Source organism: Meles meles, chromosome 21, assembly GCF_922984935.1.
Source record: "Meles meles chromosome 21, mMelMel3.1 paternal haplotype, whole genome shotgun sequence".
Classification (NCBI taxonomy): domain Eukaryota; kingdom Metazoa; phylum Chordata; class Mammalia; order Carnivora; family Mustelidae; genus Meles; species Meles meles.
The window spans coordinates 30,221,153-30,235,371 of NC_060086.1; the positions used below are offsets into that span (position 1 = coordinate 30,221,153).

Genomic DNA, 14,219 nt, shown 5'->3' on the forward strand with positions numbered 1-14,219 from the left:
GTTTATTTGGAAACATTTGCAGCTCCTTCCAAACTGTATCCCAGAAGGAGAAAGAAGACTTTTGGAACCCCAGTAAATGATTTGTAACAGTTACGGAGAGTCTGAGCAGCTGAGTGGCTCAGTCGGTTGGGTGTCTGCCTTCAGCTCAGGTCATGATCCCTGAGTCCTGGCATCGAGCCCCAGGGCTCCCTGCTTGGTGGGGAACCTGCTTCTCCCTCTGCCCTCACCTGCGCTCCTGCCCCCGCTCTCTCTCAAATAAATAATCTTAAAAAAAAAAAAAAAAGAGAGAGTCATAAAGGAAGCACAGAATTAAAAATATATTTTTGACTTTGAAAAAATAATCTATACACAGATTTGAAAAAACAAACCGAAATTGTGTGGGGAGAAAAGCAAGTCTCAGTTTCTAAAACGCCCCCTGCAGAGGCAGTTACCGATTTGTGCGGGTCTTTGAGAACCGCAACTATAAAAACCCAAATATAAAAATTTATTCTAAATGGTAAACGCTTATTACAACCGAGATTAGCAAATATCTAGACCCTTTTCAGTTTCATTTTTACAGATTTAGTGCCAGAAGGAAGTTAACCTCTTTTTCCCTTGGTCTCTCCTGGAGCGATTGATTCTACCGGCTCTCTACGTCTCACCCCTTAAGAGGCTCCGCCCCTTCATCCGCCTTCTTCTACCAGGCGAAGTATTTTTTTGGCCCTCCTTTGAAAGTCTCGCGATAGGCCACCTGCTTCCCATAACTCCGTGCGCTCGCCCCTCCCGTCCTCTTTCCGCCATCTTTCTTTGCCGGTGAGTGTCTCTCTCTGAGGGACCCAGCATCATCCGTTGGCTATCTGGGCCATCCTGCGGTCTAAGCCTCCATTTCGGTGCTCTCTGATGATGTCAGGGTCCTTTTGGGCCGAGGATTCTGCCATTGCGGGGGTTTGGGCGGGCGTAGGGGAGAGTCATGCCCGTCCGCCCCACGCTCTGCACTTTGGGGAGGCCGGCCTGTGAAGTGCAGGCCGCAGCACTGGCGGGAACCGGAGCGCTATCGACCGTTCGGAGAGGCGGTAGCCCCAACTTGGCGGCTGCAGGACCTCCTCTCAGTGGTTGAGGCAGCACCTTGCCTCCGCGCGGCGGGAAGCATCGTGCCTGGGGGCCCCTATGGTCTCTGCAGCTTCCCCTTACGTCGCCGCTCTGTGAGCTTGTTTAGGATACTGAGGCCACTCAGCAGGGAAGACTGCATTCTGCCTGGGATGGCAGCTTGCTGGGAACTAACCTGGGTCTCGTGGGTTTCAGGGTTTCCCTTGGTACTTGATTGGGCTTGAGGAAGCAGGTTGGATCCATAGAGTTGGAGCTTGAAGCATGCGTGGGTCTCCATCCTTTTTCTCCCAGCGTTACCGGAGTATCTTGGATTTGGTGCCCATTAGGGTGGAGTCGAATCCGGTGCACGTAAAAAGTTCCTCCTTGCCACTGTGGTACGGTTGCCGTCGGGGCACGATTGTCGCTGGCTCCAGAACGGGCGCTTTATTAGTTGTGTTAGTGACAGTGGTGTCTTTTGGATGTTGGGACAAGGCTGACGTTGCGTTGGTTAGCTTAGAGGACAACGTTAATAGTACAGGTGCTGCCGGATTTGAGAAGTTGGGAAAACGTGCCCTGTTGATTCTCAGGCGCCCGTTTCGAATAACCGACCGACCGTAGTAGCTTATATTGTTTTGGTAGCTGCCATTGCGCTCGGGGACCTGCCTGCTTAGAGATAGGAAATCTTCATGATAGAGGCAGAAAGGAAAGGAGGCGTTCGCCCTGGAATGATTGGGGGTGCTTTTTGAGGTTGAGAATGCTGGTAAAACATTCTTTTTCCTTCCCTGAACAGCCATAATGGTGCGCATGAATGTCCTGGCAGATGCTCTCAAGAGCATCAACAATGCTGAAAAGAGAGGCAAACGCCAGGTTCTTATTAGGCCGTGCTCCAAAGTCATCGTCCGGTTTCTTACTGTGATGATGAAGCACGGTAAGTGTGTTGCTGTGTCTTGTGTTTTCATGGGAGGATATTAAAGGAATCAGTTTTGTAGAAATGAAGTGTGCAGGAGAGGTCTGGGAAGATTGGGGGGGGGCGATGGCAGTCATTGGGGAACTAAGGCAGGTGAATTAGACTGTAGGTGGGATAGTTTGGACAGAAGCTATTCAGGAAGCACCAAGGAAGTTAGGACTGTTGGAGGAGGAAGTTTGTGACTGTTACTCTGCTAGTAGTTTGAGAGCTAACCTGGCCACTTTTGTGTAATACTGTGGCTGCAACATGCCACTAAATGTGTCCTGAGCTCTTCTAAGGGCTTTGGAATGGAAAGGAGAATTGTTCTATGTCTTGGGCACAAAGCAGCCTTTGGGAGGAGCAAGGGGAAAATAATCCCCGTTAGAATTGCAGAGGGGGTTGTTTTGGGGTGTTGGCCCCCAAGTTTAAAATACTAGGCTATACAATTTTGGTTTGGAGCAACTGTCTTAGCCTAAACCAGTTAGAGAAACAGTCACTGAGATGATGTGAAAGCATCAAGTAGGCAAAGTGGGAATACTACAGCATAGATACTTAGGTCTCTGAAATTTCTGTCTGCCTTTAATACAACCACTTATGTTCTGTAGGTTACATTGGCGAATTTGAAATCATTGATGATCACAGAGCTGGGAAGATTGTTGTGAACCTCACAGGCAGGTTGAACAAGGTAAGAATTGTTTATTTTCCACATAGAAGATTCTTCTTTAGAATTATCATTCATGGTATTAAACATGTTGTAATTTCCCTTGCAAAACCAAATTAGTGGTGTGCTAGCTCTGTCTGGGTGAAAAAAAAAAAGGGAGTTGATTAAAATCACTAATCTTTATATCACATTTTAACTGATTGGTTGTCCAGGGTTGTGTTTGCTCCAGATTGTTAGTTGACATTCTAATGTTTGTGGAGTGTGGGCTATCTGAAGGGAGTTGCTGTAGGGTGGGGTGAAAGGATTTTGTTTGAATACTGGATGGTCTGCTGCTCACCCACTGGCTTGAACTTGTGATGTGGCAGGGCGAGGGGGAGGTGGCGCTTTAATCCTAGCTGTAAATAACTTCGTTCCTCCTCTTGGTGATTTTATGTTGTGTTTTTTGAACAGAATGTGGTTCTCTAACAATATTAATACTTTAATTTTTGCTGTCGTGGGCTGTATTGCTGTCTGTATGGGTGTTTTGTACTCCCTTTCAGTTTGACTTGTCAGCATAACCTAGTGGATCTGTTTGATCTGTTGACTTCATGGCTAAACTTACTGCATGTATTTTGGGGATAGGTGTCTCTAACAAGTTAGGGTCCCTGAATTGCTACCCTGCTTTTTGTGTTCAGGTTTCTAGCTTTCAGATTTACATGGAGCCTGACATCCTGTGGTCCAACACAGATGAGGGGAAAACAGGCCCAGAAATGAGTCGTGGTTAGTGGCAGGGGCCAGACTGATTGGTAAGGTTACTGTCTGGTCCACCAATTTGTTTTACAAAGTTGTTTCCCTGTATAGTGAACTTTGTTGGTGTGTGGATTGATACCTAATGTTAGAGAAAACTACTGGGTGTGAAGTTTTTCTGAGGGATTAGAAGAGTTTTCAGGTTAATTATGAGACTGTGTTTTGTTTTGTTCTAGTTGTTACCTATTAGACTCCAGCCCCAATGTAGAATTTGAATTCACCCTTGTTTCTCACTCTGACCCTCACAGTGTGTTCTTGAAGTAGAAAAGGATGTGTTTTTTTCTGAATTTTAGGAGTTGGGATGCTGAGATAGGAGTTATCCTCAAGGTCTCCCAACTAGCTGGTAACCAGTGGAGGAGCTGGTTCCAGTATGTAGTTGATAGATCATCTTAAATCTGTCCTGGGGAAGATTGACTTGATGTTTAAAAAAAAAAAACACCCACAAAACCCAAAAAACTTAAGTTGGCTAAGTCATGTGCACCCATTCAACTATATGTAAAACATGAGAAATAAGTTTGAGCAGAGTATTTCTCAAGTGGACCTCCTTTATGGGCATCCTTGTTCTGTGGTAAAGTAATTTGAAATATTCTGGCTAAGAGGTAGTTGAAATCCAGACCCTGCTCCTTAGCTGTCTCCTGCCCCCCGCCCCCCCCATGCAGATTTTATTTGAGAGGAGAGAGAGAATGGGGGGGGGGGTGGGTAGAGGCAGAGGGAGAAGCAGGCTCCCTGCTGAGCAGAAAGCCCAACTCTGGGCTCCATCTCAGGTGACCTGAGTCAAAGGCAGATGCTCAGCCAACTGAGCCACCCCGGCACCCCTGGCTATTTGACTCTGGTTGGCCAGAACAAACTTCAGTTTTCAGTTTCTCTAAAGTTGAGTTTTCCTCCTTTGTAGGACACTGTTTCCTCAGTTACCTTCATGCAAGAGATGGATACACCCCATACTGTGGAAATTTAGTGGTGCTGAGAAGTAAGGTAGTGTTAGAAGTTAGATAAGAATTCTGGTTTGGGAAAGGTTTAATTCTGTTAGCTGAGTGAGGGATTTTGCTGGAATAAATAAAAGCCGGGGTGTGGTGGAGTGGAGGCCTCAGAAAGTCTACCATTTAACTTGCTTGGAGAAAGGACTGCATTTCCCTATTCCTACATCTGTATTGTGGGATTGCCTTTGACAATTAAGTGACACCATAGCTGTTAAGATCATGTTATGAAAAGGAGAGCCTGAATGGACCTCCTGACTTAGGGGATTTGGGCCATTTTCAGTTGCTTTGGGTTCACATCTGCCTGTGGACGTCTTAACTGTTTTAAAGATTTGAATAAGTTCTAACCTCATAGTCTCTTGTTAAGCATTTGGACTTGCGTGAATGTGGGCACGCAAGTGTCTCATACCTGCTTTCTTCTCTGGAGTTTACACTTCAGTGGTACTAATCCTGAGTGTTTTCACATGGTCCATTTCTGGTATATAAGTAGTAGGAACCTTTATGCATTGATACTTCTGAAGTATATTAGTGATTTGTAGAGTAGGGCTGTGGCGGGGGGCGGGGGTCATGTTTACCTCTAATGAAGGAGTCTTGATTTCCTTGGCTTTGACTTTGTAAACCCAGTTGATCTAGTCAGAGCTTTGAATGAGACTAGAGTAAGTGCAGATAGCCTGTTGGTAGATGTTTGAACATTTATTGTGTTTTAGGCTTTTCGTATAATTCAATGATTCGAGTGAGTACTTTGGCTCTTGTGGAGAGTTCTCACATTGGAAGATAGTTGTTGCTTTGTCCCGGTAGCAAACAGGTGGGATAACTAAGAATCTGCTCCTTCTGCCTTTCACCAATTTTGCCCAATTAGTTTGAAAATTTGGCCTGGGGTTGTAACTGTATCATGGTAGTTTGCTGGTGAGGTATACCAGCCAGTTCTTAGATTTTAGTTTAGTGTCTGTAGAATTTGTTCTTTAAAAATTCTAATACTTTGAATACTTTGCATTTTTGGTGTATGGGTGAAGGTTTTGAGACCCTGCACATTCATTTCAGGCTTACTGTGTAAAAAAAAGTTTGACTACAGTTTTGTCGAACGCTTGGTATCTTACCTCTTTAAATCTGGGCATTTGTCTTGGGACAGCTCCCTAGCCTATAGAGATACACACTGTGAACCTGACCTTTCCATGCATTGCTTTGTGTTCTCCCTACCTCTGTTGACTTTTCATTTATTTATATTTTTAAATTTGAAGATTTTATTTTATTGACAGCACAAGTAGGGGGATCAGCAGGCAGAGAGGGAGAAGCAGGCTCTCTGCTGACAGGGGACTTGATCCCATCACCGTGGGATCAGGACCTGAGGCGAAGGCAGACCCTTAGCCAACTTAGCCAACCCAGACGGGCCTACTGTTGACCGTTTTTTTCCTTTTTGCATATTTAAAAAAATTATTTAAAGTAGCCAAGGTAGAGTACATCATTGGTTCAGTGATTCAGTAGTTCAGTATAACATGCAGTGCTCATCACATCATGTAGTGACTTTCTAAATACTATTTCTTTCCCTAGGCAGGCATAATCCTGTTTCAGTATATTTTTCTTTTTCTTTTTTTTTTTTTTTTTTAAGATTTTACTTCCTTATTTGACAGATCACAAGTAGGCAGAGAGGTAGGTGGGGGGAGGAGGGAAGCAAGCTCCCCACTGAGTGAAGAGCCCGATGTGGGGCTCGATTCCAGAACCGTGAGACCATGACTTGAGCTGAAGGCAGAGGCCCAACCCACTGAGCCACCCAGGCGCCCCTCAGTATATTTTTCAGATGACATTTATATCAAGGTGGCCCAGAATAGTTATCCATGAAATGTTGATTTGGCTGCTTTGTATACTATTTAGATGTACATGCTGTTTGTGTACTAAGGTTTTCTGTTACTGGTAAGACGTGAACAGTGTTTTCTGTTTTGCTATTATAGTGTGGAGTGATCAGCCCCAGGTTTGATGTACAACTGAAAGATCTAGAAAAATGGCAGAATAACCTGCTCCCGTCCCGCCAGTTTGGGTGAGTCAGTTTTCCTCATTTAAAAGAAATTAATGCTAAAGATTGCTGTCTGTGTAGTTTGACTTGAGCTGAGTTTTTGTTTGTTGGGTTTTTACTGTTGCAGTAGTAATTGTCTCCATCTCCAGCCATCTTAACTCAAGGATCAGTTCTTAGGTGTTCATGCACTAGGCTTCAGGTTCTGAGAGCCCTGTGAGAGTCCAGGCTAACAGAGACAGCAGATTTATGTCCCCTTTAATGTCTGCTCTTTTGGCTCAGTGCTTATAGTTGGTACTTTATGTTCATTATGATCCCGTTGTATGGTTAGAATCACTTCTGAACCCTAGACCTCTGGAGAAACTCAGCTTTTTCATTCTTGGTAAGAGTTGGAGTTCACATCCTTGGTTTTGTACCTTAAAGCTGTGAGGCCTTGGGTATCTCATGGCCTTGGTTTCTTCATATCATTTACATATTGATATTTACATATCATTTTTATCTGTAAAAATGGTAATAATTCTCTTAAATTCTGTTACGTGGTATAATTCTGATAAAGAACTTTATTATCTGACACAACACAGTAGGTTTATCTGTTTGTGGTTAAGAAGTTAGCATCCCCCACCCCAATCATATGGTTGGTGATGTGGTTGAATTTATTCCCACTTCATGGTTACGTCGTTACAGGTATAGTATTATAAGTGAGTCATTTTTGATAGTACTTATGATACTAATTTTAATGCCTCAGAGTTGGCATACCACCTTATGGTCTTACCTTGATCCCCATAGTAACCTATGAGGTAGCCAGGCCAAATGGCATTTCCATTGTCCATCTGACTGTCTCTTTACAGGTAGCTTGCCTGTGATCACGTAAGTGGCAGAAACAATTGAGTCAAGTTTATATCAACACTTCATTGCTTTAAACTCCGTCTCCTTACCTGAAAACAGAAAGTGACATTTTGAGGTTAAAGGAGTTGTCTTTGTTTTCTGTTAAGCTTAACAGTGTCTCTCAGTGTTAGCCCAGGGCAGGGCTGTGAGTATGTTGTGTAGCTGAGGTCTTCGGATTTGGGTCTTTGGGTTCCAGGAGCCATGCCTGCACTGCCAGCCTGAGTAGGCAACATTAGTCTCTGCATCCTGTTATGGGAAAGCGTCTTAAGCACTTAGGAATGTTGGTCTTTTTCTGTATGAGAAAGCCGCTCTATGTTGAACTATTTTTAGGAAAAACTCACCAGCATTTTCTTTTTAACTCTCCATAGTTTCATTGTACTGACAACTTCAGCTGGCATCATGGACCATGAAGAAGCAAGACGAAAACACACAGGAGGGAAAATCCTGGGATTCTTTTTCTAGGGATGTAATACATATGTGCAAATAAAATGCCTCAGTGGACTCTGGTGCTTCACTCGGTCGTTTTGAACCTTACAGCAAAGTTAGCAAGAGCGTCTGGAACAGTATGCAGCCTTTGTGTTAATTGAGGAATGCTGTTTCCCTGAAGTGAAGGAGGAGGAAGTCTTGACTTGTGCTAACTCACACCATCATGCTCATGGCTCGCCAGAGGAGATTGTATCTAGCCCTGGACGGCTGAATCTGGCTTGGGGTCCAGGTGATGAAGCTTTCCCTTCTGGAGTCTTAGATTAACCCTGAAAGGAGTGGTGCCTTTCCTGTTTTTAGCTTGACAGTACACTTTTCTTGCACTGTTGTTAACTGCCCAAAAAATAAGACCTGGCTATAGTACTGTGTAAGTGCTCATAAGGAAGCAGGCAGGAAACAGAGCCCACAGGTCACTAAGCTGCATCTCAGTAAATTTGGATGGCATATTAGTAACATTTTAGTAATATGTGTAAGATGTCAGTTAGAAAAATGAAACCTCTTTTAAAAACTAGTTTTAACTGTAAACCTGTCACAGATATATTCATGGAATTGAGAAGAACTAGTTTGCTGGGCCACTTCACCTGAGGGATGCTTGTAACAACTCAACCACTGAAGAGGGGAGGGCGACTTCGGTGAGCTTCTGTGGGCTCCACTGCCCCTCTGTAAGCCTTGCTGTCCAGTAGTGGAACAAGAGCCACATGCATGCTCTAACCTTAGAGTGGCTATGTAAAACTATTAAACAACTGGATTGTTTTTTTTAATAACACTAGTGCCCAAAATGATATACTTTCAACATGTAGTTGCTAATAAGATTAAGATAATGGAATTTTTGTAATAAGTCTGAAATTATGTATACTAGACATTCATTTACACTTAAAGCACGTTTTAATTGGGACTAGCGGCAGTATCGTAGCCAATGAGGTTTATCCGAGGCGCGATTATTGCTAATTAATTGGGACTAGCCACTTTCATAGCTGCATGTAGCTGGTGTTCATGTTGGACAGCACTGGTTAGACTTGATTCTTGGAAGGACTGAGTCTGGCCAAGGAGAAAGGAAGCTTGGATGAGAGCCTAGATATGTCATTGTGCACCTGGTCTGCCAAATTTGCCAGGCAGGGGAGTGGGATGAATGGGTCAGCTCACAGCCTTATAAAAAAGACAGCAACTACTCTTACTGTCTTTTAGTCATGTGAGGAAAAGTTCAAAAAAAAAAAAGAGACTGCCAGATTGCAGCCCTGATTCCAGGAAGTCTAACGTCAAATAGGATGTATAATATCCTAGGATATTAGGATATAATATAGGATAAAAGCTGTTGGATGTATAGGTTTGATATTTTTTTTCCCCTTTTCAGAAAAGGACACTTCACTGATTTGATTGTTTTGATTACTCATCTAGAAGACTATTTCTGACTTTCTGGTAGGTCAGTTTTTAACACTCCGGTATCTCAGTCTGAGTAAGGATGTTAAATTAGTACTACCCTGGTTGTAAGGTCCTCTCTGGCATGTGACAACTTCTGTGGGACTCCCCATGTTAGGTAAAAAGAGAAATTACTCCATGGTGATGCTCAATGAGAGCACACTTGAAATAACCCAGGGCTGGGGCATGGCCGGCATTCAGTAATGTAACTTTCTGAAATGGGTTACTCTAAGATGTGGAAACTAGCTAGGAATGCCAAGACTGGCCTTAGAGGTGTAAGAAATGGCCCTGATTAGTAGGCCTTACTTGGTAAAATGTTAGAAGAAAGCCAGTAGACAAGTGTGTCTGGGTTTGGCGCTCTGTTTAGATGACCATGCATAATTTTTTTTTTTTTTTAAGATTTTATCTATTTATTTGACAGAAATCACAAGTAGGCAGAGAGGCAGGCAGAGGGCGGGGGAGTGGAGCAGGCTCCCTGCTGAGCAGAGAGCCTGATGCTGGGCTTCATCCTAGGCCCCTGGGATCATGACCCGAGCCGAAGGCAGAGGCTTAACCCACTGAGCCACCCAGGCGCCCCTGACCGTGTATAATTAACATGGGCTTTAGGGGTTTAACAGACCAGAAATGAAGTTTGCTTTTCTGCTAAGTAGCTTTGATTTCCTCATGTGCATAATGGGAATAATAGAAAACCTACTTAATAGTTGTTAGGGGAAAGATGAAATTATGTAAAGTACAGTTAATTAGCATTTGACCATCATATGCAGTTGAATTTATCAAGACAGGTGAAATGAATCCAGGAGAATTTTCAAAAGCTGATTATTGATCTCTTAATGTTAAGATTCTAAGCACTTGGAAGACAGGTCATGTTTTGTTTACTGTTGTATCTTTCCCATAACTGGCTTGGCACAGTGGATGGTTGGGTAAGTACATCTTGATTGAATCCTCATCTTCCTGGGCACTGATAATTAGGTACTAAAATAGTCAAGAAAATGGTCCCCACCATTTAGTGGGGATCCAGTATCCTTTGAAGTGGTCAGCAGTAGAAAAAAGGTGCTGAGGTAGGGAAAATTGGGTGGCCAGTTGATGGATTTAACAGATTTAACAGCACAGGTCCCTTGTGTTTATGGGGAAGCAGATGGCTCTAGCCGATATTTCTGAGACCCAGTAAATAGATGCAGTAAATATGACCTGTGGGCTGTTTGGCCCAGGCTAGACTCCAAGGTTTGAGGGTCTGGAGACAGTTTAGGTTCCTCCTGGCAGGAAGACTTGCCTCTGGTGTGGTGTGAACCCAGCATTCCCTCCCAGCCTGCCACTGCCACAGGTAGGGCATGGTTAGGGGCGTTAGGGTGGTGAGGAGTGACAGCATCTTCATCGTCTGGGCCTACCGGATGCACTTTGAGGCAGTGTTAAAAGGGGCCTCAGCACCTATCCAGACCCTGTGTTCTTAACCTAAAATCTATAGACAGATGTCAGAGAGAGATGAACTTTCTGAAAAGAACATGCAAATTGATAACCATGCATTTTTCAGGAGGGATTCCATAGAGCATAGAGCCTTTGATGAGAAACTAAAAAATTAAGTCACAAGAATCACTACCAAAGATGACCTCCTAGGACATCTGTGTCCATGGTCATTAAATCCTATGTTCTTATTTAAAGCCTGTTTTGCTTTAACCTCTGGGCAATGTGGGTTAACATGCTAGATAGAAGAGCACTGAGTTCTCTGGGCAAGGGAGAGGGTCTTTCTTGGTCTGGTCAACATTGGAGAGATGACTTTTTCACTGAAGGCTAGGGAGTTTGGTTTCCACTCCTGACCCCAAAGAAAGCAAGCTTTGGGAGATCCCAAATCTGATTCTCACTAGGCTTTCAGTCTAATCCGCTGTTTTTCCAAACACCCACCAATCCTAATTCTAAATTGAACCCCTATGCGCCCCATCTCAGCCTTTGCTTAAAGTTCCTAGGCCAGTGCGTGTTCCTGAAGATGTTCCTAAAAGCCAGCTTAAAAAGTCACTTCTGCCATGAATCTTCCTCCACAAGAACATGTGCTGTTAAACTTGATCTTTTCTCCTAAAAATATGAATGCCTTAGAGTAATAGTTTTTAGTGCTTATTGAATGTTTACTGTATGCCAGGTGTGGAACTAAGTTTTACATACACCATCTCATTTAACCTTTATGATTCCACATTCCATGTCATGGCTACTATTAACTGGCTCTAGTTGTTAAGTGAAGAAAGTGAAGCACAAGAGTTGTGAAGCCACTGGTTCAAGATGCTACAAAGTGGCAAAGTCAGGCTATTGCCTGACCCTTAAGTTCTGTCATGCCTTGTGGTCTTTAACATAGTAAGTATGAGATGTTTACTGTACGTAGGCATTGGGGTACAAGGGTGTACAAACATCTAGTCTCTGCCCTCACTGGAGCTTGTTAACCTGTAATAGACTGAACTCTACACAGAGGTTAGATGTGCATGACCATCTCTGTGTGGCCAGCATGTAGTCTGTCAAGGGGGATGTAGGCGTGTTTTAAAGTCTTCTCTGACCCTCACAGCTGTGGAGACTATGCCTTTTTTTTTTTTCTTTTTTTGAGCATGTGGTTTTTTAAGTGGAGCCCTTTCTCCCGCCTGTGCTATACTATGTTGAGTGCATAGAATTCCTGGACCCAAGAATCCGGAATAGAGTGGGATGTGGCACTTTACAAGGTCATTGTCCTTGCATCCAGGTCCCCGCTTCTTATGTTCGTGTTATCTAATGAGCAATGAAATTGCTGAACACACAGAACACAAGCCAAGGGAGGCAGTAAAAAAAATGGGTGCTTAGGAGAATGGATTTGGAAATCAAATGCTGGCCTTAGTTGCTGGCTGTGTGACCTTGGCCAGTTGGCCTTCATGTGTGTGTTTCTTCATCTTTAATAAGGGGGTAATAGTAATATTTCCTGTGATGGTTGTAAAGATGACATACAGTGCTTGCAAAATGCTGGAGTGGTAAATTGGAGCTGTTTGCAAAAACACTCAGGTTCTTCCCTGGTGCACACGTGCAGTTTGCATGTGACCAATTCTGGCCAGTGCATTTGCTGTGAGCAGAAGGGATGTCTGTTACTTCCAAGCTGGAGCCTTTAGTGGCTAGTGGGAGACTTCAGTGTCTGTTTCTTCTGTACCAAGGAGTAGCTGCTCCAGTATTCCAGACCTCAGAGTGGCAATGCAGAGACCCAGCCATCCAGCAGTAAGAGGTAGGAAGAGCAAAAAGTGACCCGATGACTTGGGTTTGTTACTCACCTGATAACAAGCCATCTCTGAGATTTAGTAAGGGTTTGCTGAGTTACAAAAAGGAATAGGATGGGATACAGAATAACAAAAGGGATTCTTTGGCTGGATATGAAGAGACTGTAGCACTCACTCTGAATGTGGTTTATTCCCATTAACCACCTCTATCCACTTTCCAAAGTGTCCACAGGGATCTTAAATACCCCCAACCCCCAGCTCTTTGATAGCTACTCAGTCCTGAATGGGGCACCTACCTCAAACCAGGTCGAAGATGCCTTGGGGGACATTTTGAACTTGGAAGATGTGAAGTTTTTCTCTCTGGAATGGTAGAAATTGTAAGATCAAAATATTTAGTGTTCCTGGTTGTCATAATTTCTGCCATGTGGAAGAAGTTACTTGGGCGATAACAAAGAGGATTGTCTAGATTAGCTCAGATAACCTAGAGCAGATCTTCATGTGTTGGAGGCTGGGCTCTTCCTGAGATGGTGTACCTCTTCCTATGTTGTATTTTGTGAGCAAGAAATAGCATTCTCCTCTTTTACGTAAAAAGAAGTACTTGGTTGAGCTGAAAGTACTGGTTTGAGCTGAAATCTAGGCATTCATTTGTAAACAAACGAATAGAGCTGTAGTTCCAGCTTTGACTACTGTGCTCTGGGATGTTATGGGGCACAATCTTGTCATCTCTTAAATGGGGGCTGGGATAGTGGTTCTACCTGCTTTAGCAGTCTGGTCTCTGTTGCAAGGAACAGAAGCCCCTCAAGCTAGTTTATTGAAGGATGTAATCTCTGGAAGGGCCAGAGAATTGGTTGGAGGCTTTGCGGTTAGGCATGGCATTTCTTTCCCACCTCTGGCCCATTGTTGGCAGAACTGCTGCAGCTTTGTCTAGACACCACCGCTCCCTCTGTGGTCCCATATCTCTCACATGCTCCTGAGTTCTTTGCCCCTGCTGTTTCCAGAAGCCTGAGGTTTCTCTGTCACCCTTACTAGAATAACCTTGGTACTATGGACATTTTGGGTTGGATAATTCTTCATTGGGGTAGGAGTGGAGGGGGACCTATCATTGTGCTTTGTAGAATGTTTGGTAACATTCGTGGCCTCTCCACACGGGATGCCCTTGAGACAACCAGAACTGTCTCCAGGCGTGGTAACATACCCCTGCCAGGAGCAGTCACCCTAGGTTGAGAAGCAGTGTTTTGTGGATCAGAAGTTCACACTCCAATTGCAGGCAGACAGTGCCAGGGCACAAGTTCAAAAATAGGCCTATGTGCCATATATCCATATATTTAAAAGGTACAATTCAAGCTAACAAGATTATTAGTAAAATATGTTCTCTTCTCCTACCTTGACAGCTTCATAACAACAAAACCCCAAACAAAATCTTTTTATGTGATGAAGTTGGCAGAATATCAAGAAAACAATTTAATGGTTGTATATATCTGAGTAAGTTGATGGGCCAGCAATAGTTGCAAGAGAAATAAAATGAAGACATTCATGAGTTATAAACTATTATATATTTATTCCTTAAAATTTATTTCTCTTGCCCTCACTTTAATAAAATCACTACATACGTTGTTTTAAAAGTTTTGTGTCATTTATGTTCTATTGGCAGTAACAACCTAAAGGACAAAAGAAAATGTAGTTTTCAGAATTTACAATTTCAGAATATAAAGAATTTTGAATATATTTTTATAGAAAATGTGAGTTAATGTAAAAATTTTAATGTTTAGAAAACTAAAGTTTTCTA

General features: G+C 43.3%; 1 protein-coding gene across 1 annotated transcript; it reads left to right on the forward strand.

Moving 5' to 3' along the window:
• The first annotated feature begins 699 nt into the window (after window positions 1-699).
• On the forward strand, window positions 700-7,823 carry RPS15A (ribosomal protein S15a). The gene is made up of 5 exons (XM_045994346.1): window positions 700-792; window positions 1,856-1,993; window positions 2,617-2,696; window positions 6,379-6,464; window positions 7,691-7,823. Exons 2-5 carry the CDS (start codon window positions 1,861-1,863, stop codon window positions 7,782-7,784), a joined length of 393 nt encoding a protein of 130 aa, XP_045850302.1. The 5' UTR covers window positions 700-792; window positions 1,856-1,860; the 3' UTR covers window positions 7,785-7,823.
• Window positions 7,824-14,219: the final 6,396 nt, after the last annotated feature.

What these genes read in the sequence shown, in the direction of transcription:
- RPS15A (XM_045994346.1), top strand. Translation starts at nt 1,861, where the DNA reads ATGGTGCGCATGAATGTCCTGGCAGATGCTCTCAAGAGCATCAACAAT. An exon ending in TACTGTGATGATGAAGCACG is followed by an intron (nt 1,994 to 2,616) that starts GTAAGTGTGTTG and finishes TATGTTCTGTAG; the next exon opens with GTTACATTGGCGAATTTGAA. An exon ending in CTCCCGTCCCGCCAGTTTGG is followed by an intron (nt 6,465 to 7,690) that starts GTGAGTCAGTTT and finishes AACTCTCCATAG; the next exon opens with TTTCATTGTACTGACAACTT.